This window comes from Geotrypetes seraphini, chromosome 4 (genome assembly GCF_902459505.1).
Source record: "Geotrypetes seraphini chromosome 4, aGeoSer1.1, whole genome shotgun sequence".
Lineage (NCBI taxonomy): Eukaryota > Metazoa > Chordata > Amphibia > Gymnophiona > Dermophiidae > Geotrypetes > Geotrypetes seraphini.
Genome location: NC_047087.1, coordinates 192,656,693 through 192,678,479, shown reverse-complemented (window position 1 = coordinate 192,678,479; position 21,787 = coordinate 192,656,693). Strand labels below are relative to the sequence as shown.

The 21,787-nt window shown below is 47.3% G+C and overlaps 1 protein-coding gene across 4 annotated transcripts in view; it reads left to right on the top strand.

Annotated features, from left to right (window-relative positions):
* HELLS (helicase, lymphoid specific) overlaps positions 1 to 21,787 on the top strand; it is a 258,918-nt gene that overhangs the window by 137,106 nt on the left and 100,025 nt on the right. For all 4 annotated transcript variants that reach the window (XM_033943358.1, XM_033943360.1, XM_033943361.1 and 1 more), the window contains exons 13-14: positions 11,114 to 11,275; positions 21,342 to 21,496. In XM_033943358.1, the coding sequence (XP_033799249.1) occupies positions 11,114 to 11,275; positions 21,342 to 21,496 (317 nt within the window). The remainder of the gene's footprint in view (positions 1 to 11,113; positions 11,276 to 21,341; positions 21,497 to 21,787) is intronic.

The following is a 21,787-nucleotide window of genomic DNA, read 5'->3' as shown; positions in this document are numbered from 1 at the left end:
GTTCAGAGGATTGGAGACCTATTCTGAATCTCAGGTCTGTCAATCTTTTCCGCAAAGAAACAGTGCGCACGGTCATAGCTGCTCTCTCTCCCAGAGTTTCTGGTGTTCTTGGATCTCACGGAGGTTTACCTCCATATTCCAATCTACCTGGAGCATCACAGGTTTCTGCATTTCCAGGTTCTGGAACAGCATTTCCAGTTTGCAGTTCTGCCCTTTGGTCTCACAACAGTGACCCATGCTTTCAGTAAAGTGATGGCAGATGTGGCAGCCTTTCTCCTTCGCAGGATGTCCTGGTTCCTCTTTACTTGAACGATTAGTTGATCTGGGCTCTATCTCGACAGGAATGCAAAATTGTGGTGGAGATGGTGGTGTCTTTTTTACAGACTTTAGGTGGATTGGATTGTCAACTTCAAGAAGAGCCAGTTGACGCTGTCCCAGTCCTTGGAGTCTATGGGCCTCCTCTTCGACACCTGGCAGGGTCGTGTGTTTCTTCCCGAGGTACGCAGACACAAACTTCAACAGCAGATCAGAGATTTCGTGGACTGTCCGGCTCCCATGTCCTGGCCTTGTCTACAGGTGATGGGGTCCATGGAAGCCTCCTTGGTGGTGATCCCCTGGTCCAAAGCGCATATGCGCCCTTTACAAGTGTCCCCCCTCTCTCGTTGGTCTCCACAGCGTCATCCCCTTCAGCTGTGAATGGTACCGGCTTGCAGAAATTTTGGCTGGTGGCTTCAGGAGGAGGCTCTCTGCCAGGGCAGGCTTCTTCAGATCTTAGAGTGGATGACTCTTATGATGGATGCCAGCCTGTCAGGTTGGGGTGCTAACTGAAGGGCCTGCTCCATTTCACTGGCAGTGGAATCCTCCTCAGAAGCATTGGTTGATCAATTGTCTGGAGCCCCAGGCAGTTCGGCTGGCATTACTTATTCTCCAGCCCCTTCTGGAAGGAAAAGCAGTGAGAGTATTCTCTGAAAACACCATGGCAGTGGCGTATGTAAATCATCAAGGAGGCACAAGAAGTACTCCCTTGGGCTAGGAGGCTCACATTCTGTTTTGTTGTGTGGAAACACATCTTCTCTCAGTGGCCAATGTGGCTGGAGTTGACAGTGTTCAGGTAGACTTCCTCAGCTGACAGGTCCTAGACTTGGGAGAATGGTCCTTCTCGCAGATAACATTCCATCTGATCACACAGTGCTGGGGTCATCCCCAGATGGACTTGATGTCTTTAGCAGAGACCTCAAAGGCCAGGTGCTTCTACAGTCAACAAACATAGCTGGATGCCTTGGTTCAGCCCTGGCCAGCTCACGAGCTCCTTTATGTGTTCTCTCTGTGGCCTCTGGGTGGTCAGATTGTAATTCTAGTAGCTCCAGACTGGCCTCGTTGCCCATGGTATGTCTTCAGTGGGACATGGAACTCCAACTCCCTCTTTATCACTACCTTCTCAGTCAGGGACCGGTGCCCATAGAGAACCCACAGCGCTTTGGTCTTACTGCATGGCTGTTGAGCGCTCCGCCTTGATGAGGCATGGTTATTCAGATGTAGTTATCTCAATGCTTTTGCAGTCAAAGAAACACTCTAATATGGCTGCTTATGCCAAAGCCTGGAAGGATTTCCAACAGTGTTGTGCTGAGGACCAAGTGGAGCCTCAGAGGATTCCCATTTTGGTGGTCCTGGCTTCTTTCTGCCTCAGTTATTCTCCTTGCAGGCTTGAAGTCTTTGCAGCCAGTTGATGGATCCTGTGGGGAGTTTTCCACTTTTGTGAGTATACTTAACTGAAGGCTGTCTCATGTGGGTGCTCGTTGCACATAGCAGGTTAGTTCTACATTGTTTCTCAGTGTTTTTCTGGGTTGCCTTTTTGCATGTTTGTTACATGTTTTGCAGAGCAGACCAGTTCAGAAATTGTTTGTTACCAGTGATCTTCCCCCATATCCCTCTTCTCATGGATTTGTTCAGGTATGTTGCTTGACTTTGGGATTCAACTGTCTATGGCTCTAACTCTGTCTAAGGGGGAGGAGTATGTGTTCAGAAAAGTGTTGGATTTCTGCAACTACCAGATTGCGGGAAAGGATTGAACACCTAACATATGGAATCCTACAGGGACTAACAGAAAGAAGATTATCAAAGGTAAAAACTTAATCTTCTAATCCAGGTCACAAAAACCCAAATAATAGCAACATTATCCCAGGACAAGCAGGCAGGTATTCTCACTAGTGGGTGATGTCATCCGACAGAGCCCCGATATGGACATCTTGCAAGCATGTCTTGCTTGAAGAAACTCAGAAGTTTCGAGATGCCCGCACCGCGCATGCGCCAGTGCCTTCCCGCCCGATGCTCCGGGCGTGTCTCCTCAGTTCTTTTTCTTCCGGAGTTGAGAAGTCTATCTTCAATTTGCGCCCATTGAATATCTTTTTTTGCCTTCTTTTTGCCGCGGGTTGAGTTCTTTTGGGCTCTCCTGTGCGTTTATTTCTTTCTTTGATTTCTTTTTTCAAAAAAAAAAAAAAATTTTCCTTCCAACTCCGGGTCGGCCGCGTGGCTGAGGCCCTGCGCCTTCGACCTTGCGGCGGAGCTTTTCCGGCCTATGTCCCGGTCGATTACTGGTTTCAAAAAGTGTAGCAAGTGCCAGCGCGCGATTTCGCTCACGGACCCTCATCGACGCTGCTTACAGTGTCTGGGACCGGATCACTTTCCGAAATCGTGCCGGCCTTGCTCCACTCTGACGGCGAGTGCGTTTAAGCGCCGCTGTCTGCTCTGGGAGTCCATGTTCAAGATGGAAGCTTCGTCAGATCCTGCAGCTTCGACATCGACGGGGGCTTCGACTCCTTCAGCGAAGCCCGCTGCCTCCCCAGCTGCTCCGGGCCTCCTGAAGCCGGCATCATTCACCCCGGTTTCGGCCCAGGCTTCGGCGCCGGTGCCTTCCTCCGTCTCCTCGGAGCAGGTATCGACCCCTACAGTTCCACCGGTGGTGCTCAAGGTGCCGAAAGCTGGCAAGCAGAAGCACACTGCACCGAAGGAGCACGGAGACCGTGCGGAAGGGCCCCCTTTTGGTGCGGATCCCTCCATATCGGCTTCGCTGCGGTCCATTCTGGAGGCTCAGTTCGTTGAACTCATGCAAACCATGGGGCCTCGACTGATTGCCACCATCCAGGGTGACCTCCCTGCTTCGGCTTCGAGGGGCGGACCGCCCCCTCCTCCTCCTCCTCGCCGCATGACCTCGTTGCTCGTCGAGGAGGAGCGGCGAGCGGTGTCCGGGTCCTCGAGGAGGTCCTCCGATAGTGCTTTGCCTCCTTTGGAACCGATTCCCTCGAGGAGGGCTTCTCTTAGTGATATGCCTCCCTTGGAGCCCATTCCCTCGAGGAAACCCTCGTTTAGTGACCTGCCTCCCTTGGAACCGATTACTCCGCCCCATGATTCAGTGTGGCATCCACTTCGGGGCCATCCAGTCCGGGGCATAGCAGGAAGCAGGACGAGTTCTTCCGAACTCCCTATCAAGCCTGGGCAACGTCCAGAGAAGCACCGACTCTTCCACCTTTGCGATCGACGACATCGAGTCCGATCTGCTCCTTGGAAACGTCTGACCCAGTCTCTCACAGAAGGACTCGATCCCATTCCAGGCATCGAGAGGGGCATCGGTCCAGGCATTCTTCGAAGCATTCCTCTCGACACTCAACCGTCTCGCCTCAGAAGAAGTTGCCTCGGTTGGGGTATGCTGCTTCGACGGGGTCTCCCCCTCCGGGCCCAGAGTTCGAGGACCACGAGGTTTTCTACTCATCCTGTTGCTCGCAGGCCTCTTTAGAGCCTGAAGCTTCGTCTTCTTCTAGTCCGTCTCGCGGACCGGCGACAGCGGACCAACTGTCCTTTTCATCGTTTCTCAGGCAGATGGTGGATGACTTGGACATTACTCTAGATGCGGGGTCTCGATATTCCAAGGAGTATCTCGATACCATGCACTTGCCTCGGCCTCCGGCGGAGTCCTTGCGGCTTCCCCTGCACAAGCTCCTCGACCAGACCTTCATGCGCTGCTTCGAGTCTCCTTACTCTATCCCTGCGGTCCCTGGCAAATTGGATTCGCGGTACCGCACGGTACATCATAAAGGCTTCGAGGGTCCTCAGCTTTCTCACCAGTCCCTCCTGGTCGAATCTTCGCTCAAGCGGTCTCATCCTGGCCAGGTCTATGCTTCCGTGCCTCCGGGTCGCGAGGGCAGAACCATGGATAAGTTTGGGCGACGCATCTATCAGAATTCGATGATGGCGTCTAGAGTCCTGAATTATAACTTCCACTTTGCAACCTACTTGGAATTTTTTCTGTCTGTGCTTCGAAAATTCACTCCATACATCGAGTCCCAGGCTAGGTTTGAGTTTGAGGAAGTGGTTGCTTCGTTGTCCCAACTCCGGCTTCAGTTGATGCAATCTGCCTATGATGCGTTCGAGCTCTCAGCCCGAGCGGCGGCTTGCTCGGTGGCGATGCGCCGGTTGGCCTGGTTGCGGACCATTGATATGGACCCGAATCTTCAGGACCGCCTGGCGAACGTCCCATGTGCTGGGGCGGATCTTTTTTGACGAATCCATCGAGACTGTCACGAAGAAATTGTCTGACCACGTAAAGTCCTTCCAATCTATCCTTCGGCCGAAGCCTAAGCCTCAGCAGTCTCGACCTTCTCGTCCACCGTTGATTTATCAGAGGCGTTATCAGCCGAGGCAAATTCCTCCTGCAAGGCAAGCAGCGAAGCGTCAGCCTCCCCAGAAGGGTCAGCCTAAGTCTCAGTCGCCTGCTGTCCCTAAGACCACTCAGCCTTTTTGACTGTCTCGTCGAGGGCATAACCAACTTCGTTCTGCCTCTCCCTGTTTTTCCCATAGGAGGGCGTCTCCATCATTTTTATCATCGCTGGGAGACCATAACAACCGACCTCTGGGTCCTTACTATCATCAGGGAGGGATACTCTCTTCATTTCCATCGGGTCCCGCCGGACCACCCTCCAAGAGAGTATCCTTCCAACTTGAATCAGACCGCCCTTCTTCTTCAGGAAGCTCAGGCTTTGCTCCAGCTTCGCGCCGTGGAGCCGGTTCCTATGGACCAACTGAACCAGGGGTTTTACTCTCGGTACTTCCTTGTTCCAAAGAAGACGGGCGATCTGCGACCCATTTTGGACCTCAGGGTCCTCAACAAATTCCTTGTCAAAGAGAGGTTTCGCATGCTGACGCTTGCTTCTCTCTACCCCCTCCTCGAGCAGAACGACTGGTTATGCTCTCTGGATCTCAAGGAGGCCTACACTCATATCCCCATTCATCCGGCCTCTCGCAAGTTCCTCAGATTTCGGGTGGGACATCTCCATCTCAGTACCGAGTGCTTCCATTCGGCCTGTCTTCGTCTCCCAGAGTCTTCACGAAATGTCTGGTGGTGGTGGCCGCAGCACTCAGGAACCAGGGTCTTCAGGTATTCCCCTACCTCGACGACTGGCTGATCAAGGCTCCCTCGGCCTCGGGGGGTCCTCTCGGCGACCCTGTCCACGATTCTGTTCCTGCAGAGTTTGGGATTCGAGATCAACTTTCCCAAGTCTCATCTACGGCCGACCCAGTCTCTGCCCTTCATCGGGGCTGTCCTGGATACCATTCGTCTCAGAGCATTCCTTCCTTCTCAGCGCATGGATGCTCTTCTTCATCTCTGCCAGTCTGTGTCTTCTCGCCAGACCATCTCGGCGAGACACATGATGGTGCTCCTGGGCCACATGGCCTCTACATTTCATGTGACACCGTTTGCCAGACTCCACCTCAGAATCCCTCAGTGGACCCTGGCATCTCAGTGGACTCAGGTGTCGGATCCGTTGACTCGACACATCAGTCACTCCTGCTCTTCGGCAGTCTCTGCTCTGGTGGATGACCTCTTCGAATCTATCCAGAGGTTTGCTGTTTCATTCTCCTCCCCACCAGAAGGTTCTCACAACCGATTCCTCGACCTATGCCTGGGGAGTGCATCTGGATGGGCTTCGCACTCAGGGATTCTGGACCTGTGCGGACCGACTTCATCAAATCAATCTTCTGGAGCTCAGAGCCATCTTCAATGCTCTTCAAGCTTTTCAACATCTACTGCACGACATGGTGGTCCTCATTCGCACCGACAACCAGGTCGCCATGTATTATGTCAACAAGCAAGGGGGCACGGGCTCGGCCTCCCTCTGCCAGGAAGCTCTCAGAGTCTGGTATTGGGCAGTTCGCCACAACACCTTCCTCAAAGCTGTCTACATTCAGGGGAAGGACAATGTCTTGGCGGACAAGCTGAGTTGGGTTCTACAGCCTCACGAATGGACCCTCCATTCCATGCCCCTTCATCAGATCTTTGCTCAGTGGGGAACGCCTCAGATAGATCTCTTTGCGGCTCCCCACAACTTCAAACTGCCTCTTTTTTGCTCCAGGATCTACACTCCTCATAGTCTCGAGGCAGATGCCTTTCTACTGGATTGGGGGAATCGCTTCCTGTATGCGTTCCCCCCATTTTCTCTCATTCAAAAGACTCTGGTCAAGTTGAGATCGGATCATGCCACCATGATTCTGATTGCTCCTCGGTGGCCCAGACAACCTTGGTTCTCCCTTCTACTTCAACTCAGCAGCAGGGAGCCGGTCCTTCTCCCAGTGTTTCCTTCACTGCTTACTCAACATCAAGGTTCACTGCTTCATCCCAACCTGCAGTCTCTCCACCTGACAGCTTGGTTCCTCTCAACGTAACTCCGCACCAGTTTTCCCAGGCGGTGAGGGATGTCTTGGAGGCTTCCAGGAAGCCTGCTACTCGTCAATGCTACTCCCAAAAATGGACTAGATTTTCTTCATGGTGTATTTCCAATTCTAAGGAGCCTCAGCGAGCCTCCCTATCCTCTGTTTTGGACTATCTTTTACATCTGTCTCAGTCTGGTCTCAAGTCGACATCTATACGAGTTCACCTGAGTGCTATTGCGGCTTTCCATCAGCCTCTACAAGGGAAACCTCTCTCTTCTCATCCTGTGGTTTCCAGATTTATGAAAGGACTTTTTCATGTCAATCCTCCTCTCAAACCGCCTCCAGTGGTTTGGGATCTAAATGTTGTCCTTTCTCAGCTTATGAAACCTCCTTTTGAGCCTCTGAGCAAGGCTCCCCAAAAATTTCTCACTTGGAAAGTGATTTTTCTAGTGGCCCTCACATCTGCTCGCAGGGTCAGTGAGCTTCAGGCCTTGGTGGCAGACCCACCTTTCACAGTTTTCCATCATGACAAGGTGGTCCTCCGCACTCATCCGAAATTCCTGCCTAAAGTGGTCTCGGAATTTCATCTCAACCAATCCATTGTGCTTCCAGTGTTTTTTCCAAAGCCTCATTCTCACCCTGGAGAATCAGCTCTACACACTCTAGACTGTAAGCGTGCGTTGACTTTCTACTTGGATCGCACCAAACCTCACAGAACTGCTCCTCAACTTTTCGTCTCCTTTGATCCAAACAAGTTGGGACGACCTGTATCGAAGCGCACCATCTCCAATTGGATGGCGGCTTGTATCTCTTTCTGCTATGCCCAGGCTGGATTACCTCTTCCCTGTAAGGTCACGGCTCATAGGGTCAGAGCAATGGCAGCCTCTGTAGCCTTCCTCAGATCGACACCGATTGAGGAGATTTGTAAGGCTGCCACTTGGTCCTCGGTTCATACATTCACCTCTCATTATTGTCTGGATACTTTCTCCAGACGGGATGGACAGTTTGGCCAAACTGTGTTACAAAATTTGTTCTCCTAAGTTGCCAACTCTCCCTCCATCCCATTGAGGTTAGCTTGGAGATCACCCACTAGTGAGAATACCTGCCTGCATGTCCTGGGATAAAGCAATGTTACTTACCGTAACAGTTGTTATCCAGGGACAGCAGGCAGCTATTCTCACGTCCCACCCACCTCCCCTGGGTTGGCTTCTCTGCTAGCTACCTGAACTGAGGAGACACGCCCGGAGCATCGGGCGGGAAGGCACTTGCGCATGCGCGGTGCGGGCATCTCGAAACTTCTGAGTTTCTTCAAGCAAGACATGCTTGCAAGATGTCCGTATCGGGGCTCTGTCGGATGACATCACCCACTAGTGAGAATAGCTGCCTGCTGTCCCTGGATAACAACTGTTACGGTAAGTAACATTGCTTTCCATGCTATTGATCCCAGGGCAAGCAGTGGCTTCCTCCATGTTTGTCTTCATAGTATACTATGAATTTTTCCTCCAGGAATTTATCCAAACCTTTTTAAAGCGATCTGCTTTAACCACTGTTAACACATCATCTGGCATCATGTTCTAGAGCTTAACCGTTCTCTTGAGCGAGAAAATATTTCCTCCTATTGGTTTTAAAAGTATTTCCCTGTAATTTTGAGTGTTGCCTAGTCTTTGTAATATTTAATGGCGTAAAAAATTGATTCACTTGTACCCGTTCTATACCATTCATGATTTTGTAGACTTCAATCATATCTCTCCTCAGCTATCTCTTTTCCAAGCTAAAGAACCCTAATTTCTTTAATCTTTCCTCATATGAGAGGAGTTCTATCCACTTTATCATCTTGGTCGCTCTTCTTTGAACCTTGTCTAATTCCACTGTTATCTTTTTTGAGATACGGTGATTAGAACTGAATGCAATACTCAAGGTGAGGTCTCACCATAGAGCGAGAGGCGTTATTTACCATCCCTTTTTAAAAATAATTCCTAGCATCTTGTTTGCTTTTTTTGCGTATTGCTGCACATTGGACAGAAAGTTTCAGTGTGTTGTCTACAATGACACCCAGATTTTTTTCTCCCTAAGGTAGACCCCCAGCATCTGGTAACTATGATTTGGATTATTCTTCCCAATGTGCATCACTTTGCATTTGTCAACATTAAATTTAATTTCCCATTTGGATGCCCAGTCTTCCAGTATCCTAAGGTCTGCCTGCAATTTTTCACAGCGTTTTAATAACTTTGAACCGTTTAGCGTCTTCTGTAAATTTTATCAACTCTTGTCATCCCAATTTCCAGATTATTTATAAATGTTAAGTAATAACGTCCCAGTACAAATTCCTTTGGCACTCCACTATTTCTCTTCCTTCATTAAGAAAAATAGCCATTAAACCCTTTTCTCTGTTTTCTTTCCAATAACCAATTCCTAAACCACAACAAAGCATTGCCTCCTATCCCATGACTCTTTAATTTTCTCAGGAGTCCTTTCCCATTTTCTCAAGAATCTTTCATGAGGAACTTTGCCTAAGCAATTTGCCCAAAAGGGTATTGTTCAGCCTAGAATGCTCAATATTTTCTCTGTCTCCAAGTGGATGGTAGACAGATCATGCAGTTCCTTGTTGGTGCTCATTCTGCAGCTCCTTGCTTCTTGGTGCTCATCAGGTAGCTCCTGAACCAATTTTAGTATTGGTGAAGCAAGGGGTTACTGCTTCCTGGAATTGCTCATTTCTTTTCTCGTTGGATGTTCTGATTGAGCTGTGATGACCCAGTGATGTTGGGCCCCTCATCCTCCAGCTGGGGTGACACCTGGTGGTGCTGGGTTCCCCCCTCTAATTACCCTCCTTCCCTAGAGTTTCACCATAAAGGATAAAATGAAGCAAGAACAAAAAAAAATAAAAGGAAAATTTTCTAATCACCTGTGATGATTCTTCAGCTGGCAAGTGTGTACATTTTGTTTGTCTCTTTTGCTTACTATTTTCATTGGAGTTAAGGTAAGTGCCCTTTTATTTCTCAGCAATTTTTTTACTGGACGTAGGCTATCATTTTTAAATTTTATTTTTGTGCCTGCTTCTTTACTGACTCTGCAGCTTTGAAAGGATGTTCAGTGAGAAACCCCTGCTCACATAACCCTTTTGGGTGTTCTGAGAGCTTCCTGGCAGTATGCGGTTTTACCAATTATGGGACTTTTATAGAGAGTCAGTATTTTATTTAAAATCTTTTCTGCTGCTGCTGCTTAATTCTTACTGCTCTAAGGTTTTATTTTCATACTGCTTTGTCCCATGAGAGGGCCTAATGGCTCTGGTATGCTTCGGCAGAAGAACTTCGGATAGCAGCTAGCTACTGGTGTACCTGCAGATGTGTAAATGTTAAATGCACCAATACTGGGTTAGGCTTGATATTCTATAACAGAACTTAGGAGCCCAGCCTCAGGGTTACTAAATTGAGGCACCCGGCCCCTATAGTATCTAATAGCAGGCATGATATTACAATAGTTGTTTCTCAGTTCTTTGGTTAAATCTTCTGCAGGTTTTTCCACTTAGCTGTTTTGCTGCTAAAAGAAGTTTGGGGCTTTCTTGATACTGGCTGTTGCTTAACTTAAGCAGCAATTCTACATTGTTTGTCTTTAATATCCTTTTCTTCTCTTCTAGGTTTGCGTATTTGTGTAATTTTTCTATATGAACAATTGAATTAAACCTGGTTGAGATAGTGGATTATAAGTTGAAAAATTTAGGGTAAAGAAAAGCCTTAAAAACTCCAGAGTCAGTTTATACATACAAACTATGCCGGTCCTGTCTCCCTCCCGTCCCTCCAACACCCTGCAGCAGCCAGCAATCCTCTCCCTCCCAGTATCTTACCAGCTTCAGCTTCAAGCAGTCATTGATCCTCTGTGATCCTTGCAGCCTGTTCGAGAGCCATTTTTGTGGTTTTTAGTGGCCTGTCCTGGAGTCATCTCTATGATTTAGAAACCATAGAGGTGGCTCCAGAACAGACTTCTAAGAGCCATACAGATGGCGCTGGGATAGGCCACAAGCAGCCACGGAGGATCACTGGTTGCTTACAGTTGAAGCTAGTAAGGTTCTTACAGGCAGAGATGAAGAGAAAGGATCGCTGCCATGGTATGTTGGAGGGAGGAGAGAGAGAGAGAAAGGGTTGCTAGCTGCTGCAGGGTGTTGGGAGGGAAGGGAGAGAGAGCAGTACTGGCTCAGGTGAGGGCTAGAGGAGAAGGTTAGGTTGACCAGTTTTGGTCTAAAATTGCCCCTCGACCTATGCATGAAGTTGACTTGTAGTCAAGTATAAATGGTAAACCCTTGCTGTAAAATATTTACACTTTTGCATTTTTTTTAGAGCTTATCTAGCCATCTTGAAGAAAATGTTTTAAACATGAAACCATCTAGTTGTTAATGATCTGTTTGTATAAATACTAGATCTTGACACCATTCTTACTAAGAAGACTGAAATCAGATGTTACTCTTGAAGTCCCTCCAAAGAGAGAAGTTATAGTATATGCACCACTGACACAGAAGCAGGAAACTTTCTACACTGCTATAGTGAACCATAATATTATGAAAATGCTTGGACAAGAAAAGGTAAAATCTGCAGTGTAATTGTATTGATAGAGGCATGCCTTGATGAGGCATGGTTATTCAGATGTAGTTATCTCGACGCTTTTATGTACATTTGGAAAGCCATAGAATAGGGGTATCAACTCAGGCCCGCAGGGAAATAAAATTTGGCCCACGAGAAAATACCCTATTCCTTCCCTCCCTCCATCTCATTGTCCACCATTTCTCTCCCAGCTTCCCAGTCTCACCTTCAAAGCAGCCTGCAGAGGATTGCCGGTCAGCCATAGCGATCCTAGCAGGCTACCATAGCCTCCGCAGCACGTTCCCTCAGCCACGATCCCGTACGTCAGAGGAGGGATGGGATCACAGCAGATGGAATGTGTGGAGGCCGACGGCAGCCTGCTAGGATCACTACAGCCGACCGGCAATCCTCTGCAGGCTGCTTTGAAGGTGAGACTGGGAAGCCGGAGGACGCTAGAAAGAAGGGGGAAAACATGCAATCCTTTGGGGGAGGGGGGGATGGAGGTGGCCCTGGTATAGAAGTACATGGAGGGAGGGAAGGAGGGGTCCAAAGAGACGTGCATATGCTGGACTGAAGGAGGAGAGGAAGTAATAATGGGTCTAAAAACAGGAGAGGGAGAGAGATGGTGAACAATGGGATGGAGGGAGTGAAGGAACAGAAAGTGAGAGAAGTTGGACACAAGGGATGGTTTGGAGGGGGAATAGAGATACTGGATAGGAAGGTATTTGGAAACAGAATGGGAGAGATGGTTGTCACTGGGGTGATGGTGAAGGAGGGTTAAAGGGTAGTTGAGAAAATGAGAGATGGTGGACCCTGGGGTGGAGGGGAAGGAGGGAGAGATGCTGGATGAAAGGGTAGTTGCTGTGGCAGGGAGTTCCATGTGGCCGGGGTGGGGTATCCCCCTCATTTTCTTTTTGCTTTGTGTAAAGCATATTTTCTGGCAGCCAGGGGTCCTACTCATGTCCAGGGGGTCCTCGGGGGTTTGTTCCCTTCGCGCCCCCTGATGTTTTGACCCCTTAATTCTTTTTGCGTCCCCCCTCCTCCTCCCTCATCCAGATGCCCGCGTATGGCCTTGGACGAGGACTTGTCTGAGGAGAGTTTTAACTAATGCATGAGGACCTGGACACTTGGGGACACCTCCAGGATCCTCCAGGTACCGGGAACTTGTTTTTTTCCGTCTACCAGCAAGGAGGCGTTTAAGGTGTGCCTTTTTCAAAGGGACAAGCTCTCAGATCTGATTCAGCAGATCTCAGTGTTGCACTTTAGGGAGGTGCCTTCTGCGACCAAGAGTGTGGAGGACCCTCTTCTTTGGGGGATTTCCTCTGTTTAAAGCAAGGATGGTGAAGACGGAAAGTGAGGTGATATATAATCTTGCAACAAAATGGATCCTCACTCTGTAGGGAAATTCTTTCCAGAGCTGAAACTCTTCTTTATCTTAAATCCAGAAATCCAGACAGGACACACAGCGATTCTTAATCTTTATCTTTATTATTCTTAGAAATTGCTTGCCCCAACATTATGGCCTGACGGGACCCGTTTCGCCTCACAGGAGGCTTTCTCAAGGGTTCCAGGGGGAGCGCTCCATTAGCGTTCTCTCACTCGCAGGACAGGAGCTCCTTGTTTTGTTTGTATTCCATCCCGATGGGGGATAGGACTACCTTAAAGTCACCAGTGATGGATGCCATGGTCTCAGCTATTGCTGCATGGCATACTGTGCCCATTGAGGGCAGTTCTGTCTTAACAAACTCTGAGGAGATTAAGTTGGAGACCATTCTTAAACAGAATTTTGATGTGTCTGCCTTGGGGGTCCAGGCAGCTATTTGTGTGGGACTGGTAGTGCGGGCCGTGTTTTGGTGGGCCGAGCAGGTCCTTGACTGAGGTGGCGGAGATTCAGATGGCTGCCTCTTTCCTCTCAGACGCCTGCCAAATCCATGGCTGCGCGTCAGACCTTCTGGCTTTGGGCTTGATCGACAGATGCGATGTCCCTCACTAAACTCTAAATTTTCTTTTTCGGGGGTCCTTGTTGGTTTCCAGAGGTTTTGGACTAGTTAGTTCAAACTCTGACGGACTCTAAAGTGCGCTGCCTGCCTGAAGACAGTGCTTGCTAGGCTGTTTGAGGTGGCATTGCTCAGGGGAGTCTGTGAGATTTCTGCAGGTACCGCCCTGAGCATGGGACTGCTCCCTACCTGACCTCTGATTTTGCCAGGGGTCGTTTCTTTCAGCGAATGTCGGGCCCGCCGGGAGACTGAGAATCCTTCCGCCGGTTCCCCTGCTGTCCGTCCTGCCCAATGACTCTGTGCCCGGGCCACCTCTGCTTCCAGTGGGTGCTTGGCTGGAGGTGATTCGGTACGGTTCTGCTCTGCAGTTTGCCCATTCCCTGCCAGATCATTTTCTAGCTTCTCCTTGTCCGACAGCGTGGAAGAAGCAGGTTTTTTGTCAGATCCTTAAAAGATTGCTAGATCTCTAAGCTGTTGTTCTGGTTCCCCCTCAGGTATGTTGCACTGGCAGGTACTTGTTTTACTTTGTGGTGCCCTAGAAGGTTGGGTCCTTTCAGTCCATTTTAGATTTGAACGGGATCTACAGGGCTCTCAGAGTTCTGTCTTCTCGCTTGGAGACACTGTGATATGTGATTCTGGCAGTTCAACCAGGGGAGTATGTAGCCTCTCGACCTAATGGAGGCCTCCTTGAATGTTCCAATCTGGGCCTCCCATCAGCTCGTTCCTTCGTTTTGCGATCTTGACTCAGCACTATTAGTTCTGTGCACTTCCCTTTGAATTGGCCACGGCTCCCCAGATGTTCACCAAGGTTCTGGTGGGCGTTGCAGTGGCCTTGCGGACAGAGGATATTCTGGTGCTTCCCTACCTGGATGACTGGTTGATTCGTGCAAAGTCATTCCAGGAGAGCACCCGGATCATGGCTATGGTGGTGGAGTTCCTACAGTTACTGAGATGGGTTGTCAACCTTGCCAAAAGCCGGTTGGCCCCCTCGCAATGCCTGGAGTATCTTGGTTGTGTTCAACACCTCATTGGGGACGGTCTTTCCTCCCAGAGGCCCGGGTAAGCAATTTGCAATCTCTGATTCGCCTGCTTATGGCATCCCAGGTGACCTCGGGCGCAGGATTTCCTCCAAGTCTTGGGGTTGATGGCGGCTTCCCTCAACATGATGAGGTCAGCTCGGGCCCACATGTGTTCTCTTCAGTATGCTCTGCTTTGGAGGTGATCGCCCCAGAGGCACAGTGTAGTTCTCTCTGTTCCTCTGCGGGGCTTGGTTCACTGCAGTCTTCGTTGGTGGCTCCAGACCTCCCATATTTTCAAGGGACGAGTCTGGATCAGATACAGTGGATGGTGCTTCTCAAGGATGTCAGTCTCCTCGGTTGGGGAGCTCTGTGTCTAGGTCACTCAGCTCAGGGCACCTGGTCCACGGAGGAGGCGTCTTAGTCGATCAATGTTCTGGAGCCCAGAGCCTTCCGTTTGGTGCAGTTAGCCTTCCACTTCTTCTTGACGGGCAAGTCGATCCGGATTCTGTCGGACAATGCCATGGCGGTAGCCGATGTCAATCGTCAGGGGGCACCAAGAGCACTCAGATGGTGCAGGAAGCGGCTCTGCTCATAGTCTGAGCATAGTCTCATCTTCGGGTCATCTCGGCCTCACACATAGCCAGAGTGGAGAATATTCAAGCGGACTTCCTCAGTCGTCACATGCTAGCTCCCGGAAAGTGATGTCTAAGCCACGTGGCTGTTCAGTTGATAGTGCATGGCCATAAGTGTCAATGCCAAAATACCCTGATTCTTCAGTCGTCGCAGAGATGGTCAGGCCGAGGGCCTGGATGCTCTGGTTCAACCATGGCCAACGGAGGGACTGTTGTATATATTCCTTCCTTGGCCATTAGTGAGCAGAGTTCTACTCCGCATTGTTCGTCACATAAGCCTGGTGGTTCTAGTGGCTCCGGATTGGCCCCGACATCCTTGGTAAAAGGATCTTGTGCGGCTTCTGGTGTCAGATCCTCTTCCTCTGCCTCTTTCTCCAGATCTTCTGACTTAGGGCCCCATTCCCCTGTTCGATCCGGCTCCCTTTTTTGTCTTAACGGCTTGGCTCTTGAAATGGAACACCTTGATAGGAAGGCGTATTCAGATAAAGTGATCTCCTCTCTCTTGGGGTCCCGCAGACTTTCTACTTCTCAGGCTTATGTGCGGGTTTGACGTATATTTGAGGAGTGGTGTATAGCGTGTTGAATGGTCTCTTCTCGCACTTCCCTGCCTAACAGAGTTCTTGCAGGATGACCTGGATAGGGGCCTGGCTTGGTCTTCTCTCTGGGTTCAACTTGTGGCCCTGTTAGCCTCTCGTGGGTTATTACAGGGTCAGCATTTGACTGCCATTCCTGATGTCATTCGCTTCTTGTGGGTGACCAAGTTGCTCAATCCTCCTGTGTGACCGCCTGTTCCCTTTTGAGATTTGAATCTAGTTTTGTCCGGGCTGGTATGGGTCGTGTTACGGCCTGTTCTTTCCTTTCTGCCAAAGGTAGTTTCTCCTTTTCATGCCACTCAGTCAGTGGTCCTCCTGGTGCTAGTTAGTCAGGAGGGTTCTTCTGAGCAGAAACAATTGCGCAAGTTGGATGTTGGTCAGGTCCTTCGGGCCTGCGTGCGGAGGAACCAGAAAATCAGATCATCTTTTTGTCCTTCTAGTGGGTCCTCGTAAGGGGGATGGCGCTTCCAAGGCTTCCATTGCGCGTTGGATCAAGGAGCCTATTACTTCCGCTTACCTTCTTCAAAAAACAAAAAAAAAGCCCGTTCTAGAATTTCTCAAGGCTCATTCCACTCAGGGTCAGGCCGCTTTTTAGGCTGAGTCATCGCTGGTGCCTCCAGTGGATATTTGTAACGCTGCTGTTTGGTCTTCCTTGCATTCTTTTGTCAGACACTACCATTTGGATATTCAGGCGCGTCGGGACGTGGTGTTCGGTGAGCGTGTTCTGGTGTCAGCCCTTTGGGGGTCCCACCCATGATGGAGACTGCTTTGGTACATCCCGCTTGTAAAATTAACCTATGCTGGTTTGGAGAGTTGCTAAAGAAGAAGAAATTAGGTTCTTACCTGCTAATTTACTTTTTTAGTCTCTCCAAACCAGCATAGTACCCCCACCTTGTCTATTGTCATGTTCTTACGTGCAGATTTTCATTTTTCGGTCGGTTTCTTCTAGGGCCGGGGAGATTAAGAACAGTGGCTGTGGCTTGGCTGGCATAGCTGGCAAGCTGTGGAGTCCTTTGCTATTTGCATTTGTTCCTTTGCATTTTCCAACAGCATTCCTATTTTTATTTGTTGATACTCTTGTTCAGAGTCCTGCTTGTTTTCTGTATATGCTATTCGGCAGACTGAGGTAATTAGGGAGGGGTCACATGATATGTACAGTTCCAAAGTTTTGTCTTTGTCTCCATCTGCTGGTCATGATGAGATATAACCGCTTGTAAGATTAACCTATGCTGGTATGGAGAGGCTAAAAGAAAGTAAATTAGCAGGTAAGAACCTAATTTCTCCTTAGTATAAAGTGCTCTTGCAAAAGTACAAACACAAAAGTATTAAGCTTCAATCCTCAATTTTAACAGGTAAGGGGGAAAGTGATGTCACTTGAGTGAATGGTCACTCTGGGATGAAGCTCTAGAGGAGCCATGATATAATTCCCTTCTTAGGTGGACTTTTTGCTTAAAAAAGTATATGTCCCTCTCAGAACACTGGTTTGGTCTATCGGAGCAAACTGGACAGTTATAAGTTTACTGGCAATAGAGGAAACACAGGTGTGCCGAAACCTACGAGCCCTGGCAGAGAAATCAAGATTGAAGCTTTGACAGGTACTTCTGATAGGGAAGCTCAGGCTGGAACAAGTGCATGCAGAGCCACTCCCAGAGCAGTCTTCTATGCTTTCTTCAGATCTGCTCACTGCAAGAGGAGGTGCACTCAGTGAGTGGAGATATTCAAAATGCAGAAGCCAAGATTAAACAAAATCATTCTGACCTTGACAAACGACAGAAGGAGATGGAATCCTGCATAGAGTTGGTAGAGAGCACTGTGGATGATACTCGGCAAACAACTCTGTACCATGCAAATGACAGAATTAGAGATTTGGGAGAAGCTGGAGGACCTTGAAAATCGTACACAGAGGTGTAAACTAAGATCCATGGGGTCCCAGAAGAGGACACCTTAAAGGACACTAAAATTGTGACGCAGGGTGGAGCTACTGGAGTGTGTGTGCGGCAGAGGGGACTTTGCCTACCTCAGAGACAGCAACAGCTCTCTACTTTTCTCTTTCTGCTTCTATCTCCTGCCTGTAACTGGTGCCGTGTTCGGGCAGGCATCTGGGGAGACAGATGGTGACGTCTCCTCCAGCTGAAAAGAGCGCTGCAGCTGCAGGGCGTGGCCAAAGGGCATGCTCTAAGGGGCACGTTTGGCCCCTTGGGAGCCCCTAGGAGTCACGAGGAGTCGCAAGAACTGTGGAAAGTTGTTTGAGCTTGGGTAAGAACTGTTTACGATTGTTTTCATGGGCAAAAGAAAGGTGAAACCTAAAAGTTCTACCCCAGCTTTGGCTGGCCCTATGGACTGCCACCTGATTGTACTACCACCACTTTCTGTAAATCAGGACTCATTATCTACATCGGGGGCATTGTTGAGTCCCCTCGATAGAACTCCTCCCCCTCCACCAATGTCTGGAGCTATGGGACCTAATTCGGAACCTATAGCAGCCTCAGATGGATCTCCAAATTTGCTCAGTACCTCAAAATTTGCAATTTACATTATTGCCTAAAGTTATTTCTGTATTGGAGAGTAGTGGGGATGAGCAGAGTCCACCTGAGGAACTTAAGGACATTAGTGTGAAGGATTTATGGCAAGTAAATATGAGGATAGAGGGATTATTAGGATCAGCAATTAAACAATCTTCAGATTTTTCGTCAGATGTAGTAAAAAATTTTGAGAATGTTGATTCTAATTTACTATTATTGGATAATAGAACAATGATAATGGAGTCACAAGTTTCTACACTGCAGCAAGTTTCCATGTCTGCAATTAAAGATTCATGTATTATCCATTCAAAGTTTGAACAAATGGAAAATATAGCTCTATCAAAAAATCTCAGCTTTGTTAATTTTCCTAAGACCCATTTGATGTCAGCTGAAATTTTGCTTAGAAAATACTTTAAATAGGTATTAGGATTAACAAATGTGGAGTCTTTACAAATAATGAATTGTTATTATATAATATACCTTGGAAAAAGAAGGTAACATCTGATCAAGGGACAGACCTATTAGTATCTACAGAGCTTAATTTAACAAATATCTTGGAGGATTCCCAAGATACTGTATCAACTAGGTCTACTCTCTTGATCACTTGTTTAAGTGAATTGGATAAAAATTTGATAATGAGATTATATTTTAAGAATAGAACTATGAAATTTTGTGGTGATCTCGTATCAATATTTTCTGATGTTGCTAGAGCAACATAGTATCGGAGAAAATAATTTCTTAAATTAAAATCTCAAGTATGAGCTTTGAAAGCTGTATTTTTCTTAAAGTTTTCTTGCAAGTGCATTATTAAATTGCAACAAAAAGAATTTATATTTTGGGATTCTTTGCACCTGCAACAATTTTTAAGTAAACATGAAAAAAGCAAGGATAAGGAGGCTGAAAAATAAATGCTGATCTTTATTAGGAGTTAAAGTAAATATAGCACATAAGAAGGCCTAGCTCAGTTTTATTCTGAGTTAAATATTTTCTTTGTAATATTATGTAAAATGTTTAGTAACTCCTCCATTGTGGTGGGCTAGAAAGATTATATTGTGAGAGAAGAGTGTGTTTATTTGATTGTTATATGACTTTGTTATCTTTATTCTTTACTGTTCCATTTGAACTGTAATAAGAAAAATTATTTAAAAAAAAAAAAATTTGTGACGCAGGAAATATGCCAGGATCTCCTTAAGGCCCGTGGTGAAGAAGGGCAGATTCTTCCTGTCTTAATTGAACGTACCCATAGGGCAGCAAGGGACAGCAGGTTGAAAACAAGCATATCATGTTGTAACTGAACAGCTTTGCAGTTACAGATGAAATATATCCATATGCTTGGGAACTGAAAGGGTAGCACTGGAAAAGTATGCCTATTGAAATTTATTTGGAATTCCCTTCAGTGACTGCAGCGCAGAAGGGAATTTCAGGGGGATCACTTGCTACCTGAGGGAAATATCGGTAGCTTTATTCATTTGCTTTGGCATTCACAATTTGTGGAACTACTAAGAGAGAGAGATTCTGCTAAGGCCTGGTCAGTGCTAGTGGTGTTACAAATAGTGTTACAAGCAGAGGGCTTACCAGAGGAAGCAGTGTGTCTAAGCCTGCTCATACTACTCAGACCAGGGGTGGGCAACAAGGGCTGCAGTCCAGTCAGGTTTTTAGAATCTCCCCAATGAATATGCACGAGATCCATTTGCATACAATGGAAGGCAATGCATGCAAATAGATCTCATGCATATTCATTGGGGAAATCTTGAAAATCCGACTGGATTGCAGCCCTCGTTGCCCAGCCCTGACTCAGAATTTTTCCAGATTGCAGTGAGTCCACAATGATAAGTGTTTACACTGCATCATGGGAGCAACGTTCAACATGTGCTGTGATACCCTACGGGGGTCCTTAGTTGCTATTTTTGATTCCTTTCTCTTCACTGCAGGACTGGACAGTTGTGGGATAAGGTCTATCACTTATCTGGTCTGCTGATGGGGTATTCAATAAGAGAGGGTTCAGTAGTGTGTGAGTGAATACGGTAGATGCCTTGAGGGGTGTGGCGCTGTGAGATGGATGGTGTGTGGGAGGAGTATAGTTGAGGCATGGGAAGACAAATGAATTTTTTTCTGGCGTAGCCCTCCTGCTCTTGTACTCGCTCCTCTGGGAGTGCCTGATTTGGCATGCCTCAGTCAGGCAATGGAAGAGGGATAGGGGTGGGTGGGGGGAGGGGTATCAATGGTATGGAATTGGTTTGGTAGCAGGGAGAATAAGAGGGTAAAATGCAGGGGAGAGGAAGGGATCTGGGGAGGCGGAAGGAAATTTTCATTGTAAATTGGTATCCTTCAGTGTTAAAGGTATAAATTCCCCACAAAATCATGCTATGTTATTTAAGGAATAGATTGTGATGTTGCATTAGTTTGGGAGACACAGTTGACAAGAAAGTCTGAGCACCTCTTTTGATAAACATTTCACTCAAGCTTTCCGTAGCTTTAGCATTAGGAAAAGGACTGCTAAGGTGGGCATTTTAATTGAGAGTTTTACCATTTCAGGTTAATTCTGTTGAGAATAAGAAAGGAACTCCAATTAAATGACAGGGCAGAGTTGTAAAATCAAGGATAAGAAACAAGGTCAGTAAAGTAGAACCAGGAATAGAGACAAGTGAATACCATCTCCAAAGCTGAATGTCTCCAGATCATGCCTGGTCTACTAGAGGAAAGGCCAAGCCAAAAAGATAGGTTTTAAGTGCAACCTTGAATCTGGCTCATGATACTTCAGCTCCCAGGTCACAAAGAAAGGAGTTCTGTAGAAAAGCAACAAGAAAAATAAAGTGCTGAACTATGGGTTTACTCTAAAGGTGCACACACTGGTGGAGGTAGAGAGATGAGTAGTTCTAAGGATGAGTGCAAATGCTTATAAGGAAACAGCATGAAGTAAAGGTAGATCGGAATCCTGTCAGCGATAAGAGATAGGGAACCAGTGATACTGTTTATATATATATATAAACAGTATCACTGGTTCCCTATCTCTTATCGCTATATATATCTCAGTTTGTATAGCCAGTTTAAATGAGTGAGTTGTGCAGCTTGTTGATATGCTGTCAGAGACCACCTGTACTTTGATTTCAACAAATCATGTTTGGGATTTTTAAAGGAAAGGTAAACTGCAACAAAAAAGGCATGACCCAACAGTAAGATTCAATTTCCTGTTCTCATTTAAAAAAAAAAAAAAATCTGTTGCAGGAAAACAACTTTGCTGTGTTTAAAAATGTGTCAAAATAAAATTTGTGCTAGGCTTTTTACCATTTTCCTCCTTTTTTTAGTCAAAAGAACCAGAGGTTGAATTGTCTGCTTCAGGACGACCCAAGCGCCAAAGCCGGAAAGTGATTGATTACTGTGAACAAGACAATGATACGCCTGATAATCTGGAAAGATTTATTAATCAACTGATTAAGCAAAAAGAAGAAAGGAAAGAAAGGTACTATTACAGATCATACAAGAATATCATTGATACCCTTGTTTTGTTCAAAGGTTTTGTGTGGGAGTTTTATATCTACATATAATCCTTTATTTTATTGTGGAACTGTTAGTTATTCAGTTGTTTAGCTACTAGTGAAGGAGTAGCCTGATGATTAGAGCAATGGACTAAGAACCAGTGGAGCCTATTTTCAGTTCCACTGTGACTCCTTGTGATCTTGGGCTAGCTAATTAACACTCAATTACCTCAGCTACAAAACTCTGGTGACTCTTTTACCAGGTTGTAGTAAGC